Source organism: Acinonyx jubatus, chromosome C1 (genome assembly GCF_027475565.1).
Source record: "Acinonyx jubatus isolate Ajub_Pintada_27869175 chromosome C1, VMU_Ajub_asm_v1.0, whole genome shotgun sequence".
Lineage (NCBI taxonomy): Eukaryota > Metazoa > Chordata > Mammalia > Carnivora > Felidae > Acinonyx > Acinonyx jubatus.
Genome location: NC_069381.1, coordinates 41,830,999 through 41,856,351, shown reverse-complemented (window position 1 = coordinate 41,856,351; position 25,353 = coordinate 41,830,999). Strand labels below are relative to the sequence as shown.

The 25,353-nt window shown below is 45.0% G+C and overlaps 1 protein-coding gene across 2 annotated transcripts; it reads right to left on the bottom strand.

Annotated features, from left to right (window-relative positions):
* Positions 1-10,578: 10,578 nt before the first annotated feature.
* GPX7 (glutathione peroxidase 7) lies at positions 10,579-18,261 on the bottom strand. Of its 2 annotated transcripts, none has more exons than XM_027059175.2 (3): positions 18,045-18,261; positions 13,144-13,405; positions 10,579-11,597 (listed from the first exon to the last, which is right to left on the bottom strand). In XM_027059175.2, exons 1-3 carry the CDS (start codon positions 18,177-18,179, stop codon positions 11,434-11,436), a joined length of 561 nt encoding a protein of 186 aa, XP_026914976.1. In that variant the 5' UTR covers positions 18,180-18,261; the 3' UTR covers positions 10,579-11,433. The 2 variants fall into 2 exon arrangements, with proteins under 2 accessions (XP_026914976.1, XP_053070011.1); XM_053214036.1 differs by lacking the exon at positions 18,045-18,261 and adding an exon at positions 13,794-13,952.
* Positions 18,262-25,353: the final 7,092 nt, after the last annotated feature.

The following is a 25,353-nucleotide window of genomic DNA, read 5'->3' as shown; positions in this document are numbered from 1 at the left end:
CTCAGGGTACACTGGGGAAACTGAGGCTCTGAGAGTTACACAGCTTTGCCCAATCACACTGATCCAGGACTAGAGACTCCTGAGCTTTAGCTGTCCTATTTTATATGCGAATCATGCCCATTCAGCTAGACACAGGGTATTGGGGTTGAAAAAGACTTGTGGGGCATGTAACCAGTTACTGAGTCACAGCAAGGTTTAAAAAATAATAATAATTGAACAGAATAGAAAAAGTGCACTGCAGATAGTAAAACTAAGTGTTCTTTCATAAAATGTCTCTTTCAGTTACATATGTATGTATGCATTATGGACCAGATCACAATGTAAAATGCATTTCTTACTTTGAATCAGGTCAAAAAGGCTTGAAAGCCACTGAATCTGACACCTCCCACTGGACAGATGGGCAGGGGCTAACTCAAGATTACAAGATCTTTAGCTCTTTTCATTTTTCACAGGAGTGGGTAGAGGAGGAAATAGTTATTGTGATGCCTTGAAACTCCTCAGTTCCTCCATCCCTTGCTTTGGGTATATGGGGGATATATCACGGGCATCAGGTGACCTGGGTTCAAGCCCTAGCTCTACTCCTTCCCTGGTTTTTCTGTGTTTCAGGTCACCTTTCTTCATCTAGGCCAGCTTCTAAGACGCTAATGTGTGCCATGCTTTTTAATGTTTATTTATTTTTGAGAGGGAGAGAGACAGAGGGCAAGTGGGGGAGTGCCAGAGAGAGAGGACGACACAGAATCTGAAGCAGGTTCCAGGCTCTGAACTGTCAGCACAGAGCCCAAGGCGGGGCTCAAACCCACGAACCACAAGATCATGACCTGAGCTGAAGTCGGATGCTTAACCGGCTAAGCCACCCAGGTGCCCCTGTGTGCCATGCTTTTGACCTGAACACTGGAGTCCCTGAGGGGGTCAGATCTGGGTCTGCCCTTGAGAAACACACAGTATGGTGGGGGAGTCACACAGATGATCATAGGACAGAGCAGTGAAAGGGGAAATGTAGGGACCATGGCCACAGAGGGGTCACCATCTGAAGGACAGAAGAATAATTTTGGAAGGGGTAGTGTCCTCAAGGGTCACTATAAGGTCAAATGTGAAAACTGGAGGGAATCGTTATTATCCCCCAGAAAACATTTCCACTGAGCTATGGATCTCTGCAAACTGGGAGCTGGATGGCATACCCTAATGAAGGTGCACTTTGACCTCTTTATTTATCAGATGGAAAGTAAAGGGGGTGGAGTGGAATCCCGTGGAAAGGACAGAGGTTTAACTGAAAGGTAAAAAGGACTGTACTCTGACTTTTGGGAAAATTGTGAAGCTGCCAACAGTTTCCAGAAAACTTTTCCAGCCAAGAATTAATTTGTTCCTCCCAACAACCCTGTGGGATGAGCCAAGCAGGGATGATTGTGCCCCTGAGAAATAACAAACCCAATGTCACACAGCAGTCAATGGCCCAGGCATTGATAAACATGATAAACGTGTCTGTTTATCCAAGGGTTCCTTTAGTGGTCTGATGAAGACTTATAGACCACCTCCCCCCCCATTCAGAAGACTATTAAAAAAATTTTTTTTAACGTTTATTTATTTTTGAGGGAGAGAAAGAGACAGAGTGTGAGCTAGGGAGGGTCAGAGAGAGAGGGAGACACAGAATCCGAAGCAAGCTCCAGGCTCTGAACTGTCAGCACAGAGCCCGACAAAGGGCTCGAACTCACAAACTGTGAGATTGTGACCTGAGTGGAAGTTGGACACCCAACCGACTGAGCCACCCAGGCGCTCCTGGAAGAATTTTTTTTTTTTTATATTCTTTTTTTTCTTAATGTTTTTATTTATTTTTGAGACAGAGAGAGACAGAGCATGAACAGGGGAGGGGCAGAGAGAGAGGGAAACACAGAATCGGAAGCAGGCTCCAGGCTCTGAGCCATCAGCCCAGAGCCTGACGCGGGGCTCGAATTCCCGGACCGTGAGATCGTGACCTGAGCTGAAGTTGGACGCTTAACCAACTGAGCCACCCAGGCGCCCCCCTGGAAGAATATTTTTAACTACAAAGAGTAAATTACTTAGGATAACAAGAATACTAGTTATATAGGATCATTATCAAAATATTTATTTTGTGTCTTTTTTAAACATTAAAAAGCAAGATCTAGAGATTGGTCTATTAACTATTGTAATTTTGAGGTGGTGAATGAGTGTAAATAGTATTTCAAGATATTGCTACTGCAATGCAATACAAAACTATCTAGGATTTCTATTGGTGACAAAGTCACAGGTACTGATAAATAGTACTGGGGCTTGTTCCTTACCTGCATGACAGAAAGAAATGCTAAATTCCAGTTACAGGTTAGTGAAAACAGGATGTAATTTTTTTTCATTCCAGGTTCATAGACTACCCCCCACCCCCCCACCCCGCCCTGAACTCTAACCGCGGACCCCCTGGGCTCTGTGGACCATATGCTAAAATCCTTTAGTTTTTCTGGCCTACCTCCTACTGTAATGCTTATTCTTCTTGCAGGCACTTATTGTAGACCTACTAAGTATCAGGAAGTTTTCCATCTTGTATGTCATACAGTCTTATTCTTCTTGCAGGCACTTATCAGGAAGTTTTCCATCTTGTATGTCATATAGTCCTTGAAAACTTCCTTTGAGATCAGTGTTATTCTTCCCATTTTGCAAAGTAAGAAACTCAGGGAGGTTAAGTGATTTACCCAAAGTCACACAGCCAGTGTGACTCCTTCCATCAATTCCTTCCTCCCCAGCTGAGGTCTGGGGACCAGAGTCTCCAATACCACAAGGGAAAGAAAGTATAGGAGGGAAGGGTGAGCAGGGAGAATTCACATTTATGGAGAAAACACTGTAATCTAGAGTTTGTGTTCTGTGCTTTTCATCCTCTCCTTTAACCTTCCCAACAACCCTGTGTACTATTACTCTCCCGATTTTAAATAACAAAATATGTACATATTCATTATAAAACAACAAACTAGAAATTATAGTAAGTTAAAGGAAACAATCAAAATCACCCATAATCTCATCACACAAAACAAATACTTTGGTATGGTGTACACACCACACCTTGGACCCAAACAGGTTAAGTAGCTTGCCCAACTATATGCAAGGAGTAAGTTCCAGTCACCTGCAGTGTGACCTTAGGTCGGTCACTTTTTGCCTGTGAATTACATTAGGGCAGTAGTTTATATTACTGGAGATGGAAGCGTGTGTCCCCTGGCACCCAGTGAGCCATAACTGGAAGCCTCTCCTGCGTGGCTCTCAAAGCAGTGCCCCTAGACCTCAGCACCCTTGCTCCAGGAACCCAGTCCCCTCAGAGAGGCTCTAGAAAGAAATGGCCCCTTGCTGGGGTGGGCCACGCAGTGTGGTGACCTCAGTCAGCAGCGGCTGAGAGCCCGTGTGCAACCTGAGGTTGAGTATTCACTGCTGGGCTCAGCCGCGTGTGGGCCCCGCGGGCAGTGTCTGCACTCGACACCGCCGAGCACCCCTCTCCCCTTGCCCTGCTTCCTGCAGCTGTGCCCACCCTGAACCCATCCCCTACACACCCCCATCCTCACCTTCAGGCCCCCACCGAGCTCTGGGGTCAGCTTGCAGTTCATTGCAGCTGGAGAAGCAAAGGAAGGAGGCACAGGTGCATTATTTCCCTCTAAGTGCCAGTTCCTCTCAGGGCCTCCCCCTTGATGCCCAGTACGAATCCTTCCTTTCCTGTCCATAATGATGCTCTTGTGTCTCATCCTGAGAGAAGTGACTTTACCACAGTGGAACACCTTGATGACATCCAGGGACAAATGACATCCAGGGACAAATTGGGACCTAGGCTCAGAGCTCCTGATACCAGCCAAACTCTTTCCTGACTCCAGGTGTAGAGTTTTTGTTAAGACACATTAAACAACATAAAGGATAGTATAAGGACCACCCATGTACCCTCTACTCAGCTTAAGAAATACAAACATTGATCAGTCCTGTTTGAAGCCCCCTGTGTACTCCTTCCTGCCTGCCCTCTCCTCCCCCAGATAACTGCTCTCCTGAATTTAGTGTTTATCATTCCCATGCTCTTCTTCATGCATTTATCACATAAGTATGGATCTTTGAGAAATTGTAGGGAGTTGCTTTACTTGTGATAAAACTTTAAATAAAAATCATACTGCATGTATTCTTCTGGAACCTGTTTTTTTTTTTTTTTTTTTCCACTCAGTTGTGTGTTTGTAAACTTTGTACTGATGTGTATGCTCAATCTGGTTCATCCAATTTTGCTGCTATGTAGTTTTCCATTTAGTGAATATGTGATGATTGATTATCCATTTTCTTCAACATTTAGGTTCCTTTCAATTCTTTTATTGCTATACGATGATGCTGCTCTTGAGGGGTTTTTTCTTTTAAAGTCAACTTTATTGAGGTGTAGGGGCGCCTGGGTGACTCAATTGGTTAAGTGACTGACTCTTGATTTCGGCTCAGGTCATGATCTCACTGTTGTGAGATGGAGCCCCACGTCGCAATCCATGCTGGGCATGGATGGAGCCTGCTTAAGATTGTCTCTCTCCCTCTTCCTTTCCCCCTCCCCTGCTCATGTGCTCTCTCTCTCTCTCTCTCTCAAAAAAAAAAAAAAAAGATTTTAGTTTTTTAAAGTAATCTTTACACTTAACATGGGGCTCGAACTCACAACCCAGAGACAAAGAGTAGTATGCTTTACCCACCAAGCCAGCCAGCTGCCCCTCCCTTCTCATTTTCTTAAATGCATTTTTCAAAAAGCAGAAATTAAAATTTTAGTCTAATTTATCACTTTTTTTCTGTTAAGATTAGTGTTTCCTGTGTTCTATCTAAAAAAAATCTTTGCCGGGGCGCCTGGGTGGCTCAGTCGGTTGAGCGTCCAGCTTCCGCTCAGGTCATGATCTCGCGATCTTTGAGTTCGAGCCCCGCTTTGGGCTCTGTGCCGACAGAATGCTTCGGATTCTGTGTCCCCCTTTCTGAATGCCCCTCCCTCACTCATGCTCTGTCTCTCTCTCTCTGTCTCAGAAATAAATAAACATTAAAAAAAATTAAAAGAAATCTTTGCCTACCTCAAGATAGCAAAAATTTTCTCCTATGTTTTCTTCTAGAAGTTTTATGTTTATGCTTCTGAGTTAGTTTTTATGTGTAGCGTGAAGCAATGGTTGAAGTTCACTTTTACATACACATATCCAGGGGTACCTGGCTAACTCAGTCAGGAGAGTATGCGACTCTTGATCTCAAGGCTGTGAGTTCGAGTCCCATGTTGGGTGTAGAGATCATTTAAATATAATAAATAAATTTTTTATTTATAAAAAAAATATATGTGGATATCCAGTTGTTCCGAAAATCATCCCTTGAAAAGATTATCCTTTCTCCCATTGGATTAACAGATTTTCTGAAGGCTTCACTTGATCTGTTGAGTTGTCTCAGTGATTCCAGAACCTCTAAAATCTGAACTCTCCCTGTTTCTTCAACTATACCTGCCTCTTCTTTCCTACAGGAAGCTTCCGATTTAACCAGTCTGACCTGGGAAAGGAACCCCCTCTCCCAAGTTTTTGCTCATGTAGTTCCCCACCTTGTACTTATCTAAATCCTCTCCACCTTTCAAGGCCAGGCTTGAAATAACCCCTTCTGCTGGACGCCTTTCTGTGGCCAACTCTCAGGACATTGTACTTTTCTGCAGTATCTGTTGTCCTGACTATATATGTACCATTCATTGAGCACCTTCCATGTGTCATCATCTCACTTGGCAATTACAGCTTCAGACCACAAGCTCCTCTATGACGGAGGTAGTGCCTGCTTCAGCCCTAGTTTCACTGCAGTTGGCTTAGGGTCTTCTAGAAGGCAGGACTGCTGTTTTGCACTGCCTTTGTTCCTTTGTGCATATTAGGAAAAAAGTGACCTTTCCCGTGGCCTGATGTAGCTCCATGCCAAAGGTAAGGCTGGGTAATTAGAGTTCAGGCCAGATTTCAACTCCCATCTGTCCCTTCTGTTGCATATCTTTAAAACCTGCATGGCCATAAGGGTCAACTGTACCTCAAGGGAGGAATTAATAACTGAACAAGTCATTCTGAAGTATGGGTATTTTATATATAAATATGTAGACAATATATCTATCAAGCCTCAGAGAAGTTAAACTACTCACCTGAGTAGTTTAAATCCCAACCTGGTATTTGCCCAGCTGGGATTTGTCCCAGGTCTGTTAATCCCAAAACTCAAGGAAACACTGCCTTTGCCTACCTCCTTCTCTGGTCTCAACATGAGTCCAGCTCTTCACGTGTTAGTAAGCATTTTTCATGTTCACAATTCTTTTTCAGCCTGAGATCAGCCACTCCTGGAATTTACTCTAAGATTTCTGCACCCTGGAGTGAAGGTCTTGCCTTCTTCTAGGATCATGTCTCTAATCCTAACTGCTCCCTCTCCATCCTAGCTGGAGTGTCATTAGAGTCCAGGAAACAGAGACTAGGGAAAGGCAAGGACTTTGGTACCGGATCAGCCTATCAATACTTGGCAATTGACTTCCTGGGAGAATTTGGACTTCTTACTTAGCCTCATCTGTAAAATGGAAGTCAAAATACTGACCTCATAGGAATGAGATAGAGGTACATGAGCACTTGGGAAAGGTTAGTTCTCCCCTTCCTTCCACTTTGCTGAGAACAAGGATTGTGTCTTGTGTTAGGTCCACACACAAGAAAACTTCAGCATTTATTTACAGAAGATTCTTAGTGACATTTGTCAACCCTATGACTGGAACTGCCTTTTCTGTTAACCTTGGCCAAGTCTGTTCCCATCTCTGAGCCTCAATTTCCTGTTTTTTTAAATGGAGACAATAAATTTAAATAACCACAAGAAGAACTATCATTTACTGAATATTTACTATGTATCAGGTACTTCAGTGGTTTGTGGGTGTATTAGCATTTATCATCATAATAGGCTTATGCATTAAATGCTATTAATATCCCCCATATCCCAGAGGGAGACACTGAGGCCCAGCAAGGTATAGTACTTTGTTCACGAGTCACCCAGCTGCTAAGCAGCAGAGCTGGGATTGTGACTCCTGCTCTGCAATACTCCAGACCAGGATTTATTAACCTATTGACATTTTGAGATAATTCTTTGTTGTGATGGACAGTTCTGTGCAGTATAGATGTTCAGCAGCATCCATGGGTTCTACCCACTAGATGCCCATAGTACCCATCCCCTAGTTGTGACAACAAAAAATGTCTCTAGACATTGTCAAATGCCAACTAAGTATTGATTAATAATTAAGGCTTGGCAAATAGCTAAACCACTAAGTGCTAAGATAAAACCTGATAAAGTATAATGCTTATAAAGAGTTAGAAGATAACTAAAGTGTAAGTAGAAAATCAAATATTAACTACTCAAGTATTAGTTGATTTACCAAGGGATTAATTTAAAACTAAGTTGTTAGCAGATACTGGTTAGTCAATGACGATTAAGGTAACAGTTGATAAGGATTTAAAGTGAGATTTTTTTTCCTCTGGGACTCTTGCACATTCGAGGGGACGTGGGGACAGCAGAAAGCTGATAAAGCCTAGGAATGAAGGTCTAATTGGAACTACAAAATCCTCAGCTGGACTCTAAATTTCTGGGGGAAACTGACAGCACAGAGCTGGTGCTCAAAATGCTTACCTTATAATTAAATGTAATACTAAGAGCCAGGCACTGTGCTAGGGAGAGAAGGGAGGGCAGTCACTTAAACAGTAATACTATAGTGAGCGAGTGGTGTGTGAATGTAAAGGCTTTGGGGATTTGTGAAGGTTGAGTGGAAGGGAGAGAGGTGTGTCCAGGAGAGATGATGAGTTTAGTTCCGGACATGTTGAACTGAAACGTTTGTAGACATGCCCAGTAGGCAAGTGAATAATAGGTGAATAATATCTATCCAGGGTAGATGCAAGGTAGAGATTTGGGTGTCAAGAGAGCATGGGTGATGGTCAAAACCATGAGAAACAATGAGGTGGCTACAGAAGAGTACATGGTGTGAGAAAAAGGACCAGCCTATTACTCCAAAGAAGACCAGTAGCAAAGGAGTGGGCAGGGGGAAGAGACATTAACAGATACTGAAAAGTAAAAGCACTCAAAGAGATTGGGGTGGAATCAAGAGAAGATAGTGGCATGAAAGCAGAGAATGTGTCAGGGAGAAGAGTGTAGTCATCAGTGTCAGATGTGGCTAAGAGGCTAAGCAGGATAAGCCAGAGAGACATCCACTGAAAATGTCGTTCTGGGGGCAACTGGCTGGCTCAGTCAGTAGAGTGTGCAACTCTTTAAAAAAATTTTTTTTGGGGAGCCTGGGTGGCTCAGTCGGTTAAGCGGCCGACTTCGGCTCAGGTCATGATCTCACAGTCCGTGAGTTCAAGCCCCGTGTCGGGCTCTGTGCTGACAGCTCAGAGCCTGGAGCCTGTTTCAGATTCTGTGCCTCCTTCTCTCTCTGACCCTCCCCTGTTCATGCTCTGTCTGTCTCTGTCTCAAAAATAAATAAACATTAAAAAAAATTTTTTTTTAAGTATACTTATTTATGTTGAGAGAGAAAGCGAGTGGGGAAGGGACAGAGAGAGAGGGAGTGAGAGAGAATCCTTAGCAGGCTCCATGCCAACAGTGTGGAGCCTGATGTGGGGCTTGAACCCACGAACTGCAAGATCATGACCTGAGCTGAAACCAACAATCAGATGAGAGAGAGCGCGCATGGGAAAGGGGCACCCAGGTGTATTTTTGAGAGAGAGAGAGAGAGAGAGAGAGAGAGCGCCCATGGGGGAGGGGCAGAGAAGAGAATGTGGTTCTGAGGTGTCCATCACAAACATTTCTTTGATTGCTGCATTTCGTTGCATGTGTGTATGTGCACGGCATATGCAGACCTGGAACTTGGAGCAGGGTGTGTTGTGTAAAGGCAGGCTTGGAGGCCACGATAGAGGGACTTGTGGTCGGCTTACAGAGAGCCTTCTTTTATTCTGGGTAACTTTTGAGAAGGACCGTTAAGGGACACTGCAAAAACTGTAAGCACAGTTCAACCCTTTCATTGTCCAGTGGCAAAATGGAAGACAGCAGAGAGGGAACAATTTGCTCAGTCTATGAGTCAGGGACACAGCCAGGACTTGAATCTGAGTCTCCCTTCTAGAAGAGTGACCTTGGGAGAAGTGGACATGAAATTCTTATTAGCCAGTGAATTACTGATTGGTGACTTTGCTCATCACCTCAGTTTTTAGCTGCCTCTTTTGATATTTATATAAAAGCGAAATACATAGTTTATATACAAAATTCAAACATTACAAAAATACTTAACAAAGACAGTGAAGGACTCCTGTTATGCCCTCTTTGCCCTGACTCGCTCATTGACAACCACCATTAATAGTTTAGTCTATATTCCTCCCTTCCTCTCTCCCTCTTACTTAACATTGAAAATTTTGATAAAAATATTATGCTTGCTTACAGTGGATTTTTTAAAAGATTTTATTTTTTAAGTAATCTCTGCACCCAATATGGGTCTTGAATTTACAATCCCGAGATTAAGAGTTGCATGCTCTACTGACTGGGCCAGCTAGGTGCCCCTCTACTGGCTTGTGTGTTTGTGTGCACCTGTATTCATTCTGTTTTACAACTTGCCCTTTTTTTGCTTTTCGAAAACTTATTATGGTAGTATGTAGAATTCTGATTCATTCATTTTGGGGCACCTGGCTGGCTCAGTGGGTAGAGCATGTGACTCTTGATCTCAGGGTTGTAAGATTGAGCCCCACGTTGGGTGTAGAGATATCTTAAAAATATTTTAAGACAAAAATCTAATTCATTCATATTAAGAACTGTATTAGTGAACTATTTGGATTTGTACATTAATTTATTATCAGATCATATTGATGGACATAGAGGTGCATCCAATTTTCACTATTTGAACAGTAAACATACATATTATTGTACATATATATTTACACAGTTGGGGAGACTTCTAGGATGAGAAATGATGGATCAATGGGCATGAGCATTTTGTCTTAAAAGACACTGCCGGGACACCTGGGTGGCTCAGTCAGTTGAGCATCTGACTTCAGCTCAGGTCATGATCTCACAGCTCATGAGTTCGAGCCCCGCGTCGGGCTCTGTGCTGACAGCTCAGAGCCTGGAACCTCCTTCAGATTCTGTGTCTCCCTCTCTCTGCCCTCTCCCAACTCGCACTCTGTCTTTCTCTCTCTCTCAAAATATAAGTAAACAGTAAAAAAAAAAAAATTAAAAGATACTGCCAAATCACCATCCAAAAACTTATGTCAGCTCATTGTCCCACCAACAGTTACTATGAATGCCCATTTCCCCACATCCTTACCAACTATGAGTATTATCATTTAAAAAATCTTTCCAATTTTAATGAGGCTGAGCATCTTTTCATATCCTTATTATCCATCTACATTATTCTGTGAATGATCTCTTCATATCTTTTGCCTATTTGTTATTGTAGTGTACTTTTGGTCAGTGCATTCTTACTGGGCAATAATGATTGGCTTGATAAAAAAAAAATTAGGAAGTCTTTGTACCAGATTCCTAACAGTGTTTACTTACCTCCAGGGAGTGAGATACAGAAAACAAGGGAGATACTTTCATTTTTAAAAAAACTTTTTAAATGTTTATTTATTTTTGAGAGACAGAGACAAAGTGCGAGTAGGGGAGGGGCAGAGAAAGAAGGAGACACAGAAACGGAAGCAGGCTCCAGGCTGAGCTGTCAGCACAGAGCCTGATGTGGGGCTTGAACTCACGAACTATGAGACTATGACCTGAGCTGAAGTTGGACGCTTAACGGACTGAGCCACCCAGGTGCCCAGATACTTTCATTTTTATTTATTATCATCCTGTATTATTTTACAATCTATTTGGATTACTTTTTCAATTAAAAAAATAATACAGAGGAAAACAACTACAACAACCAATAAATCTTTGGCCTGGATTCTCAATGGCTGGAAATTCATGTTGGGTGCAAGTTTTTATTGATTACAAGTTATTTTTTGGTTCATATGCAAAAGACATTTATTGAATGCTCCTAGTGAGCTGGCACTGCCCTAGGCACCTTTCATAGGTTGTTCATCCTCATCCTCACAACAGCCCTGTGAGGTAGGAATTGGTCCCATCTTATAGAGTTCTTAATAGGCAGCAGATTATTGCTTGATATACTTCTATTTGCCACATGTTTTCATGGGCTAGAGGTGCTTATTGGCTGGTGATTCATTGGTCAAGAGCTCTCACTGGCCAGGAGTTCCTAAAGGTTGTTCTAAGACTCAACTACAAAATACCAGATTTTTCCCTCATAGGAAGGATAGGGTACATGGGATAAAAGTGGAGGAAGGAGAGTCCATAGGCCCTCCCTCCGAGCACCATTGAGCACGACTGAGTTTGCTTTGGTCACCATCCAAGGTGTAGGGTGGGGGGAATGGGACAGTGGGAGAGGAGAGAAAGTGGTTATAAGTCTTCTCGCTTCTTCAGGATGAGCTTCCTCACGAGTGCTGTGATCTGGGGCCTGATTTCCTCCACCGACACAGTTGGGTCCCAAGCCCCTACTACCTTTCCATCTGGGGCCACTAGGTACTTCCAGAAGTTCCAGGTGGGCTCCTTCCCAGAAGTCTCTAGAGAAAAAGGAAGAAGGAAAGCAAAATGTGCTTCCCTGTGTCCACTCTCCTGGAATTCCATTATCGGTGTCCATCCTTCCCTTGAAGCAGTTGTTCCATTATTTAGAATTAACTAGAGAGCTTTTTAAAATCCTGATGCCCAGGCCACACCCCAGACTACTTAAATCAGAATCTCTGGTGGCAAGTCTTAGGAATCAGTAATTTTTTTTAAGTTTATTTATTTATTTTGAGAGAGAGTGCAAGTGGGAGAGGGGCAGAGAGAGGGAGAGAATCCCAAGCAGGCTCCATGCTGTCAGTGCAGAGCCCAATACAGGGCTCGATCCCATGAACTGTGAGATCATGACCTAAGCCCAAACCAAGGGTCAGATGCTTAACTGACTCAGCCACGCAGATGCCCCCAGGCATCAGTATTTTTTTAAAAGCTCTCTAGGAGATGCCAATATGGCCCCAAGGTTGAGAACTACTGCTTTAGGATTCTGTGAAGTACTTGATAAAGTAGGATCAGATCCTCCTTTCTTAATGATCTCAAACTACTAAATAGTCTACAGCCTATTCTCTAAGGAAATCTTAATGGTTTCCAAATGTTAGTCTGTGGACTGGTTGCATCTGAATCTTGGTGGTGGGGGTGGGGGGAGGTACTTAAATAAATTCTTGGGCCCTGCTTCAGTAGGTCTCAGACTAAACCACTTTTAAGAGTTCCCAGTTGCTTCTAAAGCACAGTTAGGTTTGATCTATAACTATGGGAACTGGAAAGGTACTAATAAAAACACACAGGGGAAAAAAAGCAAATATTAGGATTGACCCATAGGGCAAAATTCAAATCTGCATCAGTAAGGGATTTTTTGTTTGCTACACTGTTTTCATTTACTCCTCCAGGTAAATGGGTGGGGGGTGGTAGTGAGGGATGTGAAGGCAATCAGATATACAGCATAGATGGCAAAAATGGAGCCTCCAAAGGAAGAGAAAGGCCCAAGGAAGGAAACAGGACCATAATGATAAGCTTGGCCCATGACCTCATTTTGTAGTTCTGAAGCTTCTGGGGATGCAGAGGGGAACTATTTCTGAAATATTAAGATCTGGAATTTTTGCTCTGAAGGTTTCCCTCCATGGTACATGGACTTTGCCCCTAACTCAGGACAGGAGATAACCTGTCAGCCATCTTGGTCAGCCTTCTCCAGACATATGGCATCCTCTGTCTGCCCTTGGTGTCTCCATCCAAAATCCATAAGCTCGACTAATTCACATAGACTAAATCTGAGGGCCTCAGTCTCCTTTTAAAATCCCTGTGTATGAAAACAGGACCTCAGAGAAGTCTGCTAGAGTGCCCCAGAGGGGGAACTTCAAGGCAGCAGGGGTAGAAGTATCCTCAGGCAGGAATACCTCTCTGTTCATCCTCAAAGATGAGTGCTGGAACAGACCATGAACGTATATGCAGGAGTCTGGAAGGGGCCCCAGGTCACCCAATCAGCAAGTAGTTTCTGCTGCCCAGGGAGCCATGACCTCAGCCAGCTGAGGGAAAGTAAGGGAACAGATCAGGACTCACGGATCAGGTACTTGAAGGCAGGGTGGGCACCAGTGCCAGTAACTGCGACCTTGCTAAACATGGGGAAAGAGACACCATAGGTGCGGCGGGCGAAGCTCTCGATCTCCTTGTTGCTATCGGGCTCCTGCTGGCCAAACTGGTTGCAGGGGAAGGCAAGCACATTGAAGTGATGGGGCCCCAGGTCCCGCTGCAGCTGCTGCAAGGCTCTGTAGTGCTGGTCTGTGAAGCCACACTCGCTAGCCACATTCACTACCAGGGACACCTGGGTGGCAAAAACAAAACCCAGATACATACACAGCCCGGTGAAGAGTCATGCACTTTCACATGCCAGACGTGCCCACACAGTGACCACCCCCCAAAAATTAATGCTTTCTCATATATTCAAGAGCACAATGTATACATATATAAATGTGCAATGCTCTCACAAATACACAAACACATGCACATAGGCACAAATGAAATCAAACATTCAGGGGCTTGCAGATATGTATGCATACACATACATGAACATCCATGAGAATAAGCATACAATATACATAAATGGGGATGCATATGCCCCATGATGCAAAAATATATTAGCACACATCACACATGCCCACAAACACACACAACACATTTACACAGAGAGGCACACACACTGGTGAGCTCACATCAGGAGGTAATGTGGGGGCACCTGGGTGGCTCAGTTTGTTAAGCATCTAACTCTTCATTTTGGCTTAGGTCATGATCTCATGATCGTGAGATCGAGCCCCATGTCGGGCTCTGTGCTGAGCATATGGAGCCTGCTTAAGATTCTCTCTCTCTCTCTCTCTCTCTCTCTCTCTTCCCCTCAGCCTTTCTCCCCTGTTGGCATGCTCTCTCTCTAAAATAAAAAAATAAATAAATAAATAAAAATTTAAAAAAACTTAAAAAATAAAATTAAAACAAAAAAGGAGGTAATGTGGGGGAATGGAAAGGCAGACCTGGGTTCAATTTCTGGTTCAGTCAGCTGGCACTCATCACTTTACATGAGTAATAAACCCTTCTAAGAAACCCACTGTGAACCCGTTGAAGGCAGGAGCCATGTCCTCTTCAGGTCTCAGAAAGTGCTAAATGAATAAGTAAATGTACACACATACACAATCACATGGATATAGAGACAGACGTAGGTTTTCTTCATAAAAGGACCCCATGGCAATCCCTTTCTGCGCCTCTCCCTCCAGCACACAAATACCACTTTCTTGAGTCACTAGACTATTCCTTAAACTTCTTACCACCTTATAATAAATGCATTTATTTATAGCCTTTAGGTGATACATACAAAGCTGGCTGATAAATACAATTGCTGACAATACAGCAAGTAGAATTTTGGCACCAATGCTGTATACATTGTTAAAGAATTCTTAAATCTTACCCTGTGTCTGTGGAGCCCAGCCCTATCTCTTTGGTCACTTTTTTGGAAGAGCTGGGATTATACTAGCTGGCTCCATAAAGAGAGCCACCTCCCAGAGACAGCCTGGGGCACTGGACATACACTGGCACAAACTGCTCAGGCTAGACAGGCTTTTTCAACCTCAGCACTATTGACATTTTGGGCCAGATCATTCTTTTCTTCCTTCCTTCCTTCCTTCCTTTTTTTTTTTTTTTTGATTTATTTATTTTGAGACAGAGCAAGAGAGCACAAAGCGGGGTAGAGGCAGAGAGAGAGAGAAAATCCCAAGCAGGCTCTCAGCTGTCAGTGCAGAGCCTGAGATGGGGTTCAATCTCATGAACCATGAGATCATGATTGAGCCAAAATCAAGAGTCGGTGCTTAATGGACTGAGCCACCCAGGCACCCCACTGGGCCAGATAATTCTATTATGCAGGGGCTTTCCTATTCATTGTAGGATGTTTAGCAGCATCCCTGGCCTCTACCCATTAGATGTCTAGCTTTAAAAAAAATTTTTTTTAATGTTTATCTATTTCTGAGAGAGAGAGAGACAGAGACAGAGCGTGAGCAGGAGAGAGGCAGAGAGAGCTGTCAGTACACAGCCCAATGAGGGGCTCGAACCCATGACCCGTGAGAGTGTGACCTGAGTTGAAGTCGGACGCTTAACCGACTGAGCCACCCAGGCGCCCTGATGTCTAGTTTTGACAATCAAAGATGTCTCCAAACATTGCTGTATGTCTCCTGGGGAGCAAAATCACCCCCAGTTGAGAACTACTGGGCTGGATGAGGAGAACTGTTGAGCTGTAACTCCCCTACCCTGCCTCTACCAGATGAGGAAGAACCCATTCTATGGGGCCACAGGCCATTAGAACAACCTCCCCTATCTGTGTCAGCATGTCATATTTTGCTTGTGGTGCTGAGAAACTGGGACCCTCAATTCCCTTCCTTAATTGGGGTTCTTCCTCTTTCTTTTCTGCTGGATCCCTGGACAGTGAAAGCATTAAAAGTTGCTTATTTTTAACCTATGTCTTGTGCGTCTGCCTACCCTTGGAAGGAGGGAAATCCTGTTTCTAGTTCCATACCTGAAACCAAAAAGTTTCTCCTTAAACTGATCAAAGGATGGATGGACAGAGACACCCACATATACATAGTTAATTTACATATGTGCATATCAAAGCATAGATACAGACTCAGGCGCGCACATAGAAGCAAGGAAACAAATAAACTATTTGCATGCATACTACACTCAGGCCTGCATGTACATAAGCTCACACCGTAGACAAGCACATTCCCAGGTAGTCACCCATTCATCCATACTCAACACTCGTCTAAATGACTGCCTTCCAGTTAGCCACAGGGCATAAACTATACAATCTTGCTCGTGGTTTTGTCTCCAGGGCTAGACTCAGTGCCAGGCATGTAGTGGGAGCCAATAAATCTCTTTCAATTTTTAAAAGACAGTGGTAAAATATACATAATGAGCCAGTAATTATTTACAGGTGAATGAATGACCAAGTGGTAGTCCTAGCTTGGATTAACTCAACAGAATCATTTACAGCTTCCCTGGACTATTTCTGGTTTCCCTCTAAACCTGGCAGCTAAGAGCTTGGGCTTTGGAGCTGGACTGCCTATGTTCAAATTCTCACTCTATCTCTTAGCAGGTGTGTGACTTTGTTCTTTTCTTTTTCTTTTTTCCATTTTCTTTCTGATTGATATCTTGGCTTCTCACGCCTATGCTTTTTAGGATATACCAGTAACCAAGAGTATGAAAACACTCAGAATTCTGGGATCACTTCTCTGGGTCATTTTTCTCCAGGATTTCTGTTCTTCACATCCTGGGTGCCTTATTACTTCTGAAAATAAATAAAATTTGTTCTATTTCCATCTTAGCACTTATTACCACTGTACTGGGAATTACCTTGTTCGTTTCTGTTCCTGTTTATTGTCTCTCTCTTCTCCATTGCATATAGGCTCTATTGAAGTGGAAACTTATCTTTTTTGTTCACCACTGTGTCCCAAAGACTGGCCTAGTACTTAGTGTACAGTAGGTACTCAATAATAATGAATGAATGAATGAATGAATGAATGAATAGCAGAGCTAGTCAAGTGCTAAATCTAGAGCTCTCTGTTAAGCTGCACTAGAAGGAAGGAAAGGCCTAACTGGGAATGGGCCCTACTCTCACTGGCTCTTTGTCCTCAGTCCTGGATGAGTTTCCTGCTGGAGCCCACCAAACACACGTATGGAGCACTCTACCAAGAGCTTCCACACTGTCATCTCATTTGAAATTCACAATACCTTGGGGGACAATCAGGACAAGGAATACTGCCCCCAGGACTACCAGCATATTTGAGCATTTTCAGGTTTAGAAAGTACTTTCTTCACTAAAGACTCGCTCCCAGGAGAAGAATGCTGATAGCCATTTTTGTGTGGTCCATCCAAATCTGGATGCTGTACCTATGTGTTCATTACCAATTCCCCACCTTTCCCACATTAAGGCCCTAGGGCCATCTTGAGAAATGGGGCTCAGAGAGCTCTTCATTATACACAGTGTAACATCTAGGCCTCTGAATATACTGTTCAAGGCCCCTCTCGGTCCCTCCCTACTATCATCAGCCTCATCTTCCACCACTCAGCCTCATGCTTTATACTCCTTCAAGCAGATCTGTTTGAAGGCCACCCACTCCTCCTCCATCCTTCTTGCTGTTTGTTTGCTTTAGAGACTTGGTATGAACAGTTCTTTGCCTGGAAAGCTCTTCTTGGTCTTGCCAAAACTCATTCTTGTTTCAAAGACTCACCCAGGTACATTTCTTCTCTGAGTCCTCTCTGAGAGACTTGGTAATGAGATAGCAGTTAGCCTGGATGGCTCTTGTATCTCAGCCCGAGCTGCCATCTTAGGAGTTTGCCTAGAGAAGTCCACAGATGGATGGGTAGTTCTCTCCAGGCTCTGTGCTTTCTAGAGCTGTATGACCTTTCCTCTGGACCTTCCTGTCCTCTCTAAAGGATGATCTGTGTAAAGGTCGCCGTGCATCTTAACTAACTCCCCCAGCACTGCATATCCATATCCACGGGTTTCTCATTGGACTCAGTATCAGCAACAATCCCAGTTCCAGAGCGGAAACGGGGGATGGGAGAGACAAAGGCGGCAGGATGCTAGGGTTGCCTTTCGACCGGTGCTTGACAAAGGCCTAGCCGAGGCAAGCAGCCTCTGAGAGAGGTCGGGCTCCACTGCCCAAAGTCGCTGCGAGGGAAATCGGCGTAGGCTGGAAGAGTTTCGGGTTTCACTGCGCGCCGAGGCCGTGCCACGTAGTTGCGGGATAGGCTCAGCGCAGGATCTGGGGGCGCCGCACCCCGGGGGGAAATAGCTGGGGGAGTGGGAGCCAGGGCAGGGCTGCGGAACCCCCTCGGGGCCACACCCGCAGGGTCCCGGGCTGCGGGGTTCCCGCAACGGGCCCTGCCCGGGCGGCTCTGAGGCCCCGCCGGCGGACACTCACCGAACCGCGGTACTTCTCCAGCGACACCAACTTGCCCCGGATGTTGACCGCCTTGAAGTCGTAGAAGTCCTGCTCCCGCTGCGCGCAGGCCGCGGCCGATAGGAGCAGCCACGCCAACACCAGTGCACCCACCATGACTCGCTCCCGAGCTGGCGGCTCTGCGAGGGCAAAATCAGGCGGGGGGACCCAGCGTGGGGGGCGGGCGGAGGCGGCACCCGCGCCAGGGGGCCGGCGAGGCTGGACGCGCCCCCTCGCCTTCTGTCCCGCTGGCGGTGGAGCGCGGAGCTCTGGACCTCAGTCTCCCCATTTGCACCGTGGGAGCGTTGGACTGCGCGCCTGTCTCCGACCCCAGAGTCGTGGGTTCAGGCGTCTGACCACTGAGACCGTTCCGACCAGTTGCAGTGAGGCTCCGTCTTGTTTCAGGATGCAGCGACTTGGTAGGGAAAGAGGTGAAAAATTCGATTTGAGAGTTCAACTTTTAATTTGCTCAGTGGCCTTAGGCTGGTCAGGCCACTTCTCTGGGCTTCAGCTTCTCCATTAGTTCAGTGGCGCTAGCCTCCCTCCCTGACGCACCTGGGCAATATAGAATGGGAGTAATAGAAAAAATGGAGGTGAAACTGATGGGAGAAGAAAGAAACAAATGTCAGGCTTCATGCGGCTCTCAGTCTCCAGGCAGAATTCCTGAGGCTTACAAATTGTAACACTCCCGCAGCTCTCTCAAGGACTTCCTTTATTGCTTTACCTCTGTAGCTTTGCTCTTAATAGTGTTACTTTCCCTGATAGCTGTAAACACGCCCCGGGATATATTTGCAATTACCTCCTGAGCATATGGCCCACTGATACACATCTGAAGAGTCCCCAGACTGGTGTTTTACTAGGCACTAGTAAATAACCTTATCGTAGCAGCAGCAGCCCCCCCAAGGTCCTGAAAGCTTTACTTCCAAATTCCTTGGAGATTTAAACTATCCCTAACCCCCACTAACTAAAAAGTGTATAATCAGTGAGTCTTCACAATCCCAGTGCAGCTCTTTCTGCCCACGGGTCCTGAGTTGTGCTTTGATAAGAGCACTTTTTGCACTGAAAACGTCTCAAGAATTCTTTCTTGACCATTTACTCTTGGCTCACATCACATCTAAACACTTTGTCTGCTGACTGGTGCTTACAAATTTTAGAGGAATGAATGTGTACGGTCCCTGAAAGAGATGACACAGAGAAAAGAAAGAGAGGACAGAGGGTCTGTTGTAGGTTGGGTGCCAGGGAAGCAGATTCTGAGATAGAGGTTGCAGTGCAGGAATTTACGAGGGAGCCTCCCTGGGATCAACACCTGTGGAAGGGAGGGAGGGAACAGGAGTGGGCACAAGTCCAGAGCTCCATGCAGGTCCAAGGACAGTCTTGGTTGATCCCATGGGGACACTGGAGCTAGAACGGCCCATCAGAGTAGTCCCCAGATAAATGAAAATGGCCAGGCCAAGACTTTATATCCCTGCTACACCTGTCTTTGGATGTGAGGCCATCTGGGAAAGGGTGTGATAGGAGCAAAGGTGACCCTGTCCCTGGAGGGGCTGACAGTTAAAGGCTTTCCACTGACAGCACTCCCAGCAGCTGGTGTCTCAGGTCTTCACTGATGGGAAATCTGGGCAGCACATTACAATGTCTCCCACACTCAGAAAACGTGTTCTTGTTGAGGCCACTTTTAGACAAAGAGGCTTGAAGGATGGAATGTAGAAAGGGCCACAGCAACCACCTGGCTGAATATAGACAGGCCCATCAGGCGACCCACTTCAAAATACCCATGGGCCCTAACTGACCAATGGGCTACTTACAACTAGGCATAGTTACCAAAAAAGGGAGAATTCCATATCTGGCCATACTTCTTCATCTTTCCCCTTTAAAAACAGCCCCCACTTGGGGGGTTCAGTTGGTTAAGAATCCAACTCTTGATCTTGGCTCAGGTCATGCTCTCACAGTTCATGAGCTCAAGCCCCATACTGAGCTCCACGCTGACAGTGTAGATAGAGCCTGTTTGGGATTCTCTCTCTCCCTCTCTCTGTCTGTCCCCTCCTCACAATACATAAATAAACCTTAAACAAACAAACAAAAATAACAGACCCCACCCACTGCCTGTTTGCTGTTCACCCAGCCGCTCCATTGCTGTGTATTCAATAAACTTCTAGCTGCTTTGTTCTGCCTCCGGTAAATTCTTTCACCGCCTGTGCCACAGGCTTCCACCCTATCGTCACCCCACATTTGGGGGTCCCATCCCATCGGACAGACACACCATTTAAACACCACATTGCTGAGCCGCACCAAATGCCAAGCATGGTGCTGGGTGTGACAGTGTAGCCAGGATGCAAGGGTACAGAGCGCCAGGTTCCAAGGGTCCCAAATAGACCAAGTTTGGCCACCCGTTACTGACAAAATCCAAAGGCAGAAAGACAAGTGGTGATGAAACAGGAAAGGAATTTATTTCAGTGAGGACAACACCAGGAAGACAATGGACTAGTGCCTCTCAAAGACTGTCTCCAAAGTGGCAAAAATACATCCAGGTTTATATAAGGAAAATGTAGGACAAAAGTGGGAGGACACATGCGGATGGATAGGCAGTGACAGTCAAATTGATCATTGTCTTGGAGTCCATCACAGGCAGGGTCTTGCTGGCTCAGGGCAGTCCTGACTGCTTAAGAAAGTAGTTTGGGGGCGCCTGAATGGCTCAGTCGGTTGAGTGGCCGACTTCGGCTCAGGTCACGATCTCACGGTCCGTGAGTTCGAGCCCCGCGTCAGGCTCTGTGCTGACAGTTCAGAGCCTGGAACCTGTTTCGGATTCTGTGTCTCCCTCTCTCTGACCCTCCCCCGTTCATGCTCTGTCTCAAAAATACATAAACGTTAAAAAAAAAAATTAAAAAAAAAAAAAGGAAAAAAAAAAGAAAGTAGTTTGGGTTCCCACATTCCAAAGCCAGGGGTGCTTTGCCTGCAGGGTCTTCCACCTGAGCCAAGGGACGAACTGGATGAAAAACCCAACTGGAAAATTTGAGACCGAAATGGAGGCAGCCAACGTCCACTTTTATGAGAAACCAGGTAAACTGGAGATTTCATGTAATGTGGTAAGGGCTAAGCATTCCTACAGTCATTCAACAAACACTTATTGAGCACCTGGTCTATGCCAGGTTCTGCTTTAGATGCTTCTTGTGCAGTGATGAACAAGACAGCATGGTCCCTACCCAGGGGGAGACAGGTATTAAACAATTCATAAATAGGTCTATAATTACTGCTGTGTTAAGTACCACCTAAACTAACCTGGTAGGAGAGGCAGAAGCAGGCTAGGAGGGCTTCCCAGAGGAAGGTCTGAGCTGCATTCTGAAGAATAAGTAGAAATTGGGCAGGTTGAAACAAGGAAGCAAGTTCAAAGATCCTGAGTGAGAGAGAAACATGGTGCATTGAGAAACAAAGAAGGCTAGTCTGGTTGGAGCAGAGAGAGCAAAGGGTAAGGAAAGGTAGTGAGGCAGGTAGGGGTGAGGCCACACAATACCAAGTAGGCCACAGTCAAGATTATGGTCTTTAAGGCAAGAAATGAGGGTGGTTTGTTGTTGTTGTTGTTGTTATTGTTGTTGTTTAAAGCAGAGTAGTGGTGGTGAGTCCTATGGTGTAGGTGTAGAAAGGTACCTCTGGCTGTTCCAAAGAGAGTGGATAGAAAGGAGAAAGAGTGCATGTGTTCTAGATGCTGAGGTAAGGGAAACTGTGCGTTTTTGAGGCCTAGAGGTGGTTGCTAACCTAGTAGTCAGGAAAGTCTTCTTGTAGGTGGTAACACTAGAGCCATGTCTTCAAAGAGGAATGGGAATTCTCCAGTTTGGGCAAGGGGAGGGCAAAGATGTTGGCCTGAGAGAGCAGTGTCTATGAAGGGGCACAGTCTTCACAAGAGTCTGCTTGGCTGTTGGGACGAGAGGGTGGAGCGTAGATGAGGTGGGAACAGTTATCAGGGGCCAGATGGAGAAGGGTCTTGAGTGCCAAGCCTAGGAGCTTGGACTTCACTCTCCATGCTGTGGTGAGCAAAGTTTGAAGGTGGGCACAAGATTACACAGTTAATGAAACTTAAATCCAGGCCTTCAGACTCAGAACATGGAGTCTTTCTGTACTGCCAGTGTGGCTCTCTCTTCAGGAGCAGACAGCATTATCGGGAGAAGAGGAAGACCAGAAAAAATGTGCTCCAGACAAGGGCCAAGACAGGAATAAAGTGCTCCGGCCTTCCTACTCCCTCCTCCGCCCCACCTCCGTGGGAACCTTGAGCCTGTGATGCTTCTCTGGTATTAAATGGCTCCCGCTTTACTCTGCCCCACAAAGATGTTGATCTCCCTTCCTGCCATGTGTCCCTTTCACTCAGCCTTTCCCTGGATGTCCTAATAACCACGAGTTCTCAAATTCTGCTCCACACAGAGTTTTGCAAGCTTGGCCAAGCTGTTTCCTGTAAAATCCAGATAGGCAGGCATTTCTACTAAGCAGAAAAAAAAAAAGTTAGAGGTGAAATGTTTCTCAGTTGTAAATTTCTCTTCTGGGGCCTACCCTTCTCCCCTATTCATGCTTTGGAACCCAGTTCAGATATCACCCCCCTGTGGTACTAAATCACTCTCTCTTCTCTGATGCCTTTGTACCTAGTACATTTTCCTCTCAGTGGGCTGATGATAAAATTGTGCAGTTGTCCATTTCTGTGGCTTGGGGGCAGGCTGGACTATATCTGAATCATCTTTGTCTCCCTGGTATACATTAGCTACTCAGTAAATATTCATTTTTCATAAACTTTCTTTCATTATTTGTCTGTGCTGGAATCTGATATGAGATGCTATTGATTTTAACCATCAGTGTATGTTTTGTCATTTTATTTTCAGTCCACTATGAATTTTTTTGTGTTTCTGAAAGAGCACACCTATTCCCAAGTGGTCTATCTATACAAGTGGGAGACCCAAGGGCACTGACAAATGCACATACAATTCTTAGCTGAACACCTAGAAGGGTGAGGGACTCCCTCCTGGATCTCCTGTAAAAGCTCAAAGAAGCTTTTAATGGGCATTTAGAATACTCATTAATGTTTTGTTTGTTCATCAAATTGTTGAGAACCTACTATCTACAAAACACATTTTAAGGTCTAGGAGTATAGTAGTTAATAAGACAGACAAAAAAGACAATAATTCTTGAACTTACATTCTAGCAGGGGGAAAAGAATAATAAAAATTGATAATAGGAAACATACATATAACACATTAGATGGTGATAAGCTGGGGAGAGGGATGGAGAATGTGGTGGTAGGGTGGGGAGATTGCAACTTTAATTGAATGATCAGGAGGCCTCACTGAGAAAGTGGCATTGGGCAAAGACCTGAAGAAAGACAGCAAACAATGGGAAAACAAGAAGCAACATTCCAGATAGCGGAAACAGCAAGTACAAAGGCCATGAGGCAGAAGCATGCATAATGTGTTGGGAGAACAGCAAAGGGGCTAGCATAACTGCAGTGGAGTGAGTGGGGGGTGGTGGGGGGGAGTAACTGGGGATAACATTAGGGAGGTAATAGGATGGGAAGGGAGCACACACTGTAGGGCCTTATAAGCCATCGTAAAGGTATTGGCTTGGAATCTGAGATGTGAAGCTATTAAAGAGTTTTAAGCAAGGGAATGGCATTTCTAATTCATGTTTTAACAGAATCGCTCTGACAGCAGTATTGAAGTAAGGAGGCCATTCAGGAGGCTCTTGCAATAATGGATGTGAAGGAAAATGCAGGCCTTCACAAAAGTGATGGCGGTGGAGGTAGTGCAAAGTAGTCAGATTCTGAATATATTTTGAAAGTAGAGGCAAAAAGGTTTCTGATTGTTGAATGTCACAGGTGGCTTTAAAGTTTTGGCCAGAGCAACTGGAAGAATGAAGTTCTGCTGTTAACTGAAATGAAGATGCCTACAGAGGCAACTGGTTTGGGATGGAAAATCAAGAGCTCAGTTTTGGACCTGTTAAATTTGAGTGGCTTACTAGCAGTGGTATGCTGGTAAACGTTTGACAACTTCTGCGCCAAGGGAAAAAGGTGTGTGTGTGTATATGTGCGCATACACCCATATAAGTGTATTATAAAGTTTACGCATGGCACACGATTCACAAATACTAAAATTTAGTAGTTCTCCCCCTGTCTACGTGAGATATGTTCCAAGACCCACAATAGATACCTGAAACCATGCATAGTACTGAACCCTATATAAAGCTATGTTTTCTCCTATACATACCTGAGAGAGTTTAGTTCACAAATAGGCACAGTAAGAGATTAATAACAAGTGCAAATAATAGAATAGAACAGTTGTAGCGATATAAAAGTTATGTGAATGTGGTCTTTCTCTCTCTATCCAAACCCCTTGTACTGTGTTTGTAACCAGGGAACCGGGGTGCAAGAGCATGTGGCTCCAGGGTCCCCAAAGAGACCAAGTTCAGCCACTGGCAGCTGACAAAATCCAAAGGCAGAGAGAAGGGTGGTGGGGAAACAGGAAAGGGATTTATTTCAGTGAGGCCAACACCAGGAAGACAATAGACCAGCATCTGGAACACTGTCTCCGAAGTGCCGAAAATAACTTCTAGGTTTATATGAGGAAAATGGGCGACAATGGTGGGTGGGTACATGCTGGTGGGAGTAAAGGTCAGGTTGATCATTATCTTGAGGTCAATCATCATGGGGTCTTGCTGGCTCAGGGCAGTCCTGATTGCTTGAGGGGGTATTTTGGGTTCCCATCAGAGGATGCTTTGCCCACAGAGTCTTTTGCTTGAGTTAAGTAAGAGAAAGCTAGAAAGGGTTCCTGGGTGGCTCAGTCGGTTGAGCATTCGACTTCGGCTCAGGTCATGATCTCATGGTTCATGAGTTCAAGTCCCGCCTCGGGCTCTGTGCTGACAGCTCAGAGCCTGGAGCCTGCTTTGGATTCTGTCTCTCTCTCTCTCTCTTTCTCTCTCTCTCTCTCTCTCTCTCTCTCTCACTCTATCTCCCTCTCAAGAAATAAATAAACATTAAAAAAGAGAAAGCTGGAAAAAAGAGCTTAATGTGTGAAAGTACAGACTGAGGTCAAAATACAGGTAGTTGGAAGTCCCCTTTTCACCCTTCTTGTGATTATGTGAGAAAATAAAATGCCTGTAGGATGAGAGGAGGTGAGGTAAACAATTAGGCATTTGTGATGTAGCATTAGGCAAAAATTGACCTTTTGGTGGTACATCAGAAGGAGGACTGTCTAGGGTGCCTGGGTGGCTCAGTCAGCTAAGTGTCCGACTTCAGTTCAGGTCATGAGCTCATGGTTTATGA

Coding starts and splice junctions, on each gene's coding strand:
- GPX7 (XM_027059175.2), bottom strand. CDS start 18,179: ATGGTGGGTGCACTGGTGTTGGCGTGGCTGCTCCTATCGGCCGCGGCC. Junction 13,406..18,044: donor TGGAGAAGTACCGCGGTTCG/GTGAGTGTCCGC, acceptor TTTGCCACCCAG/GTGTCCCTGGTAGTGAATGT. Junction 11,598..13,143: donor TGCCTTCAAGTACCTGATCC/GTGAGTCCTGAT, acceptor CTTTTTCTCTAG/AGACTTCTGGGAAGGAGCCC.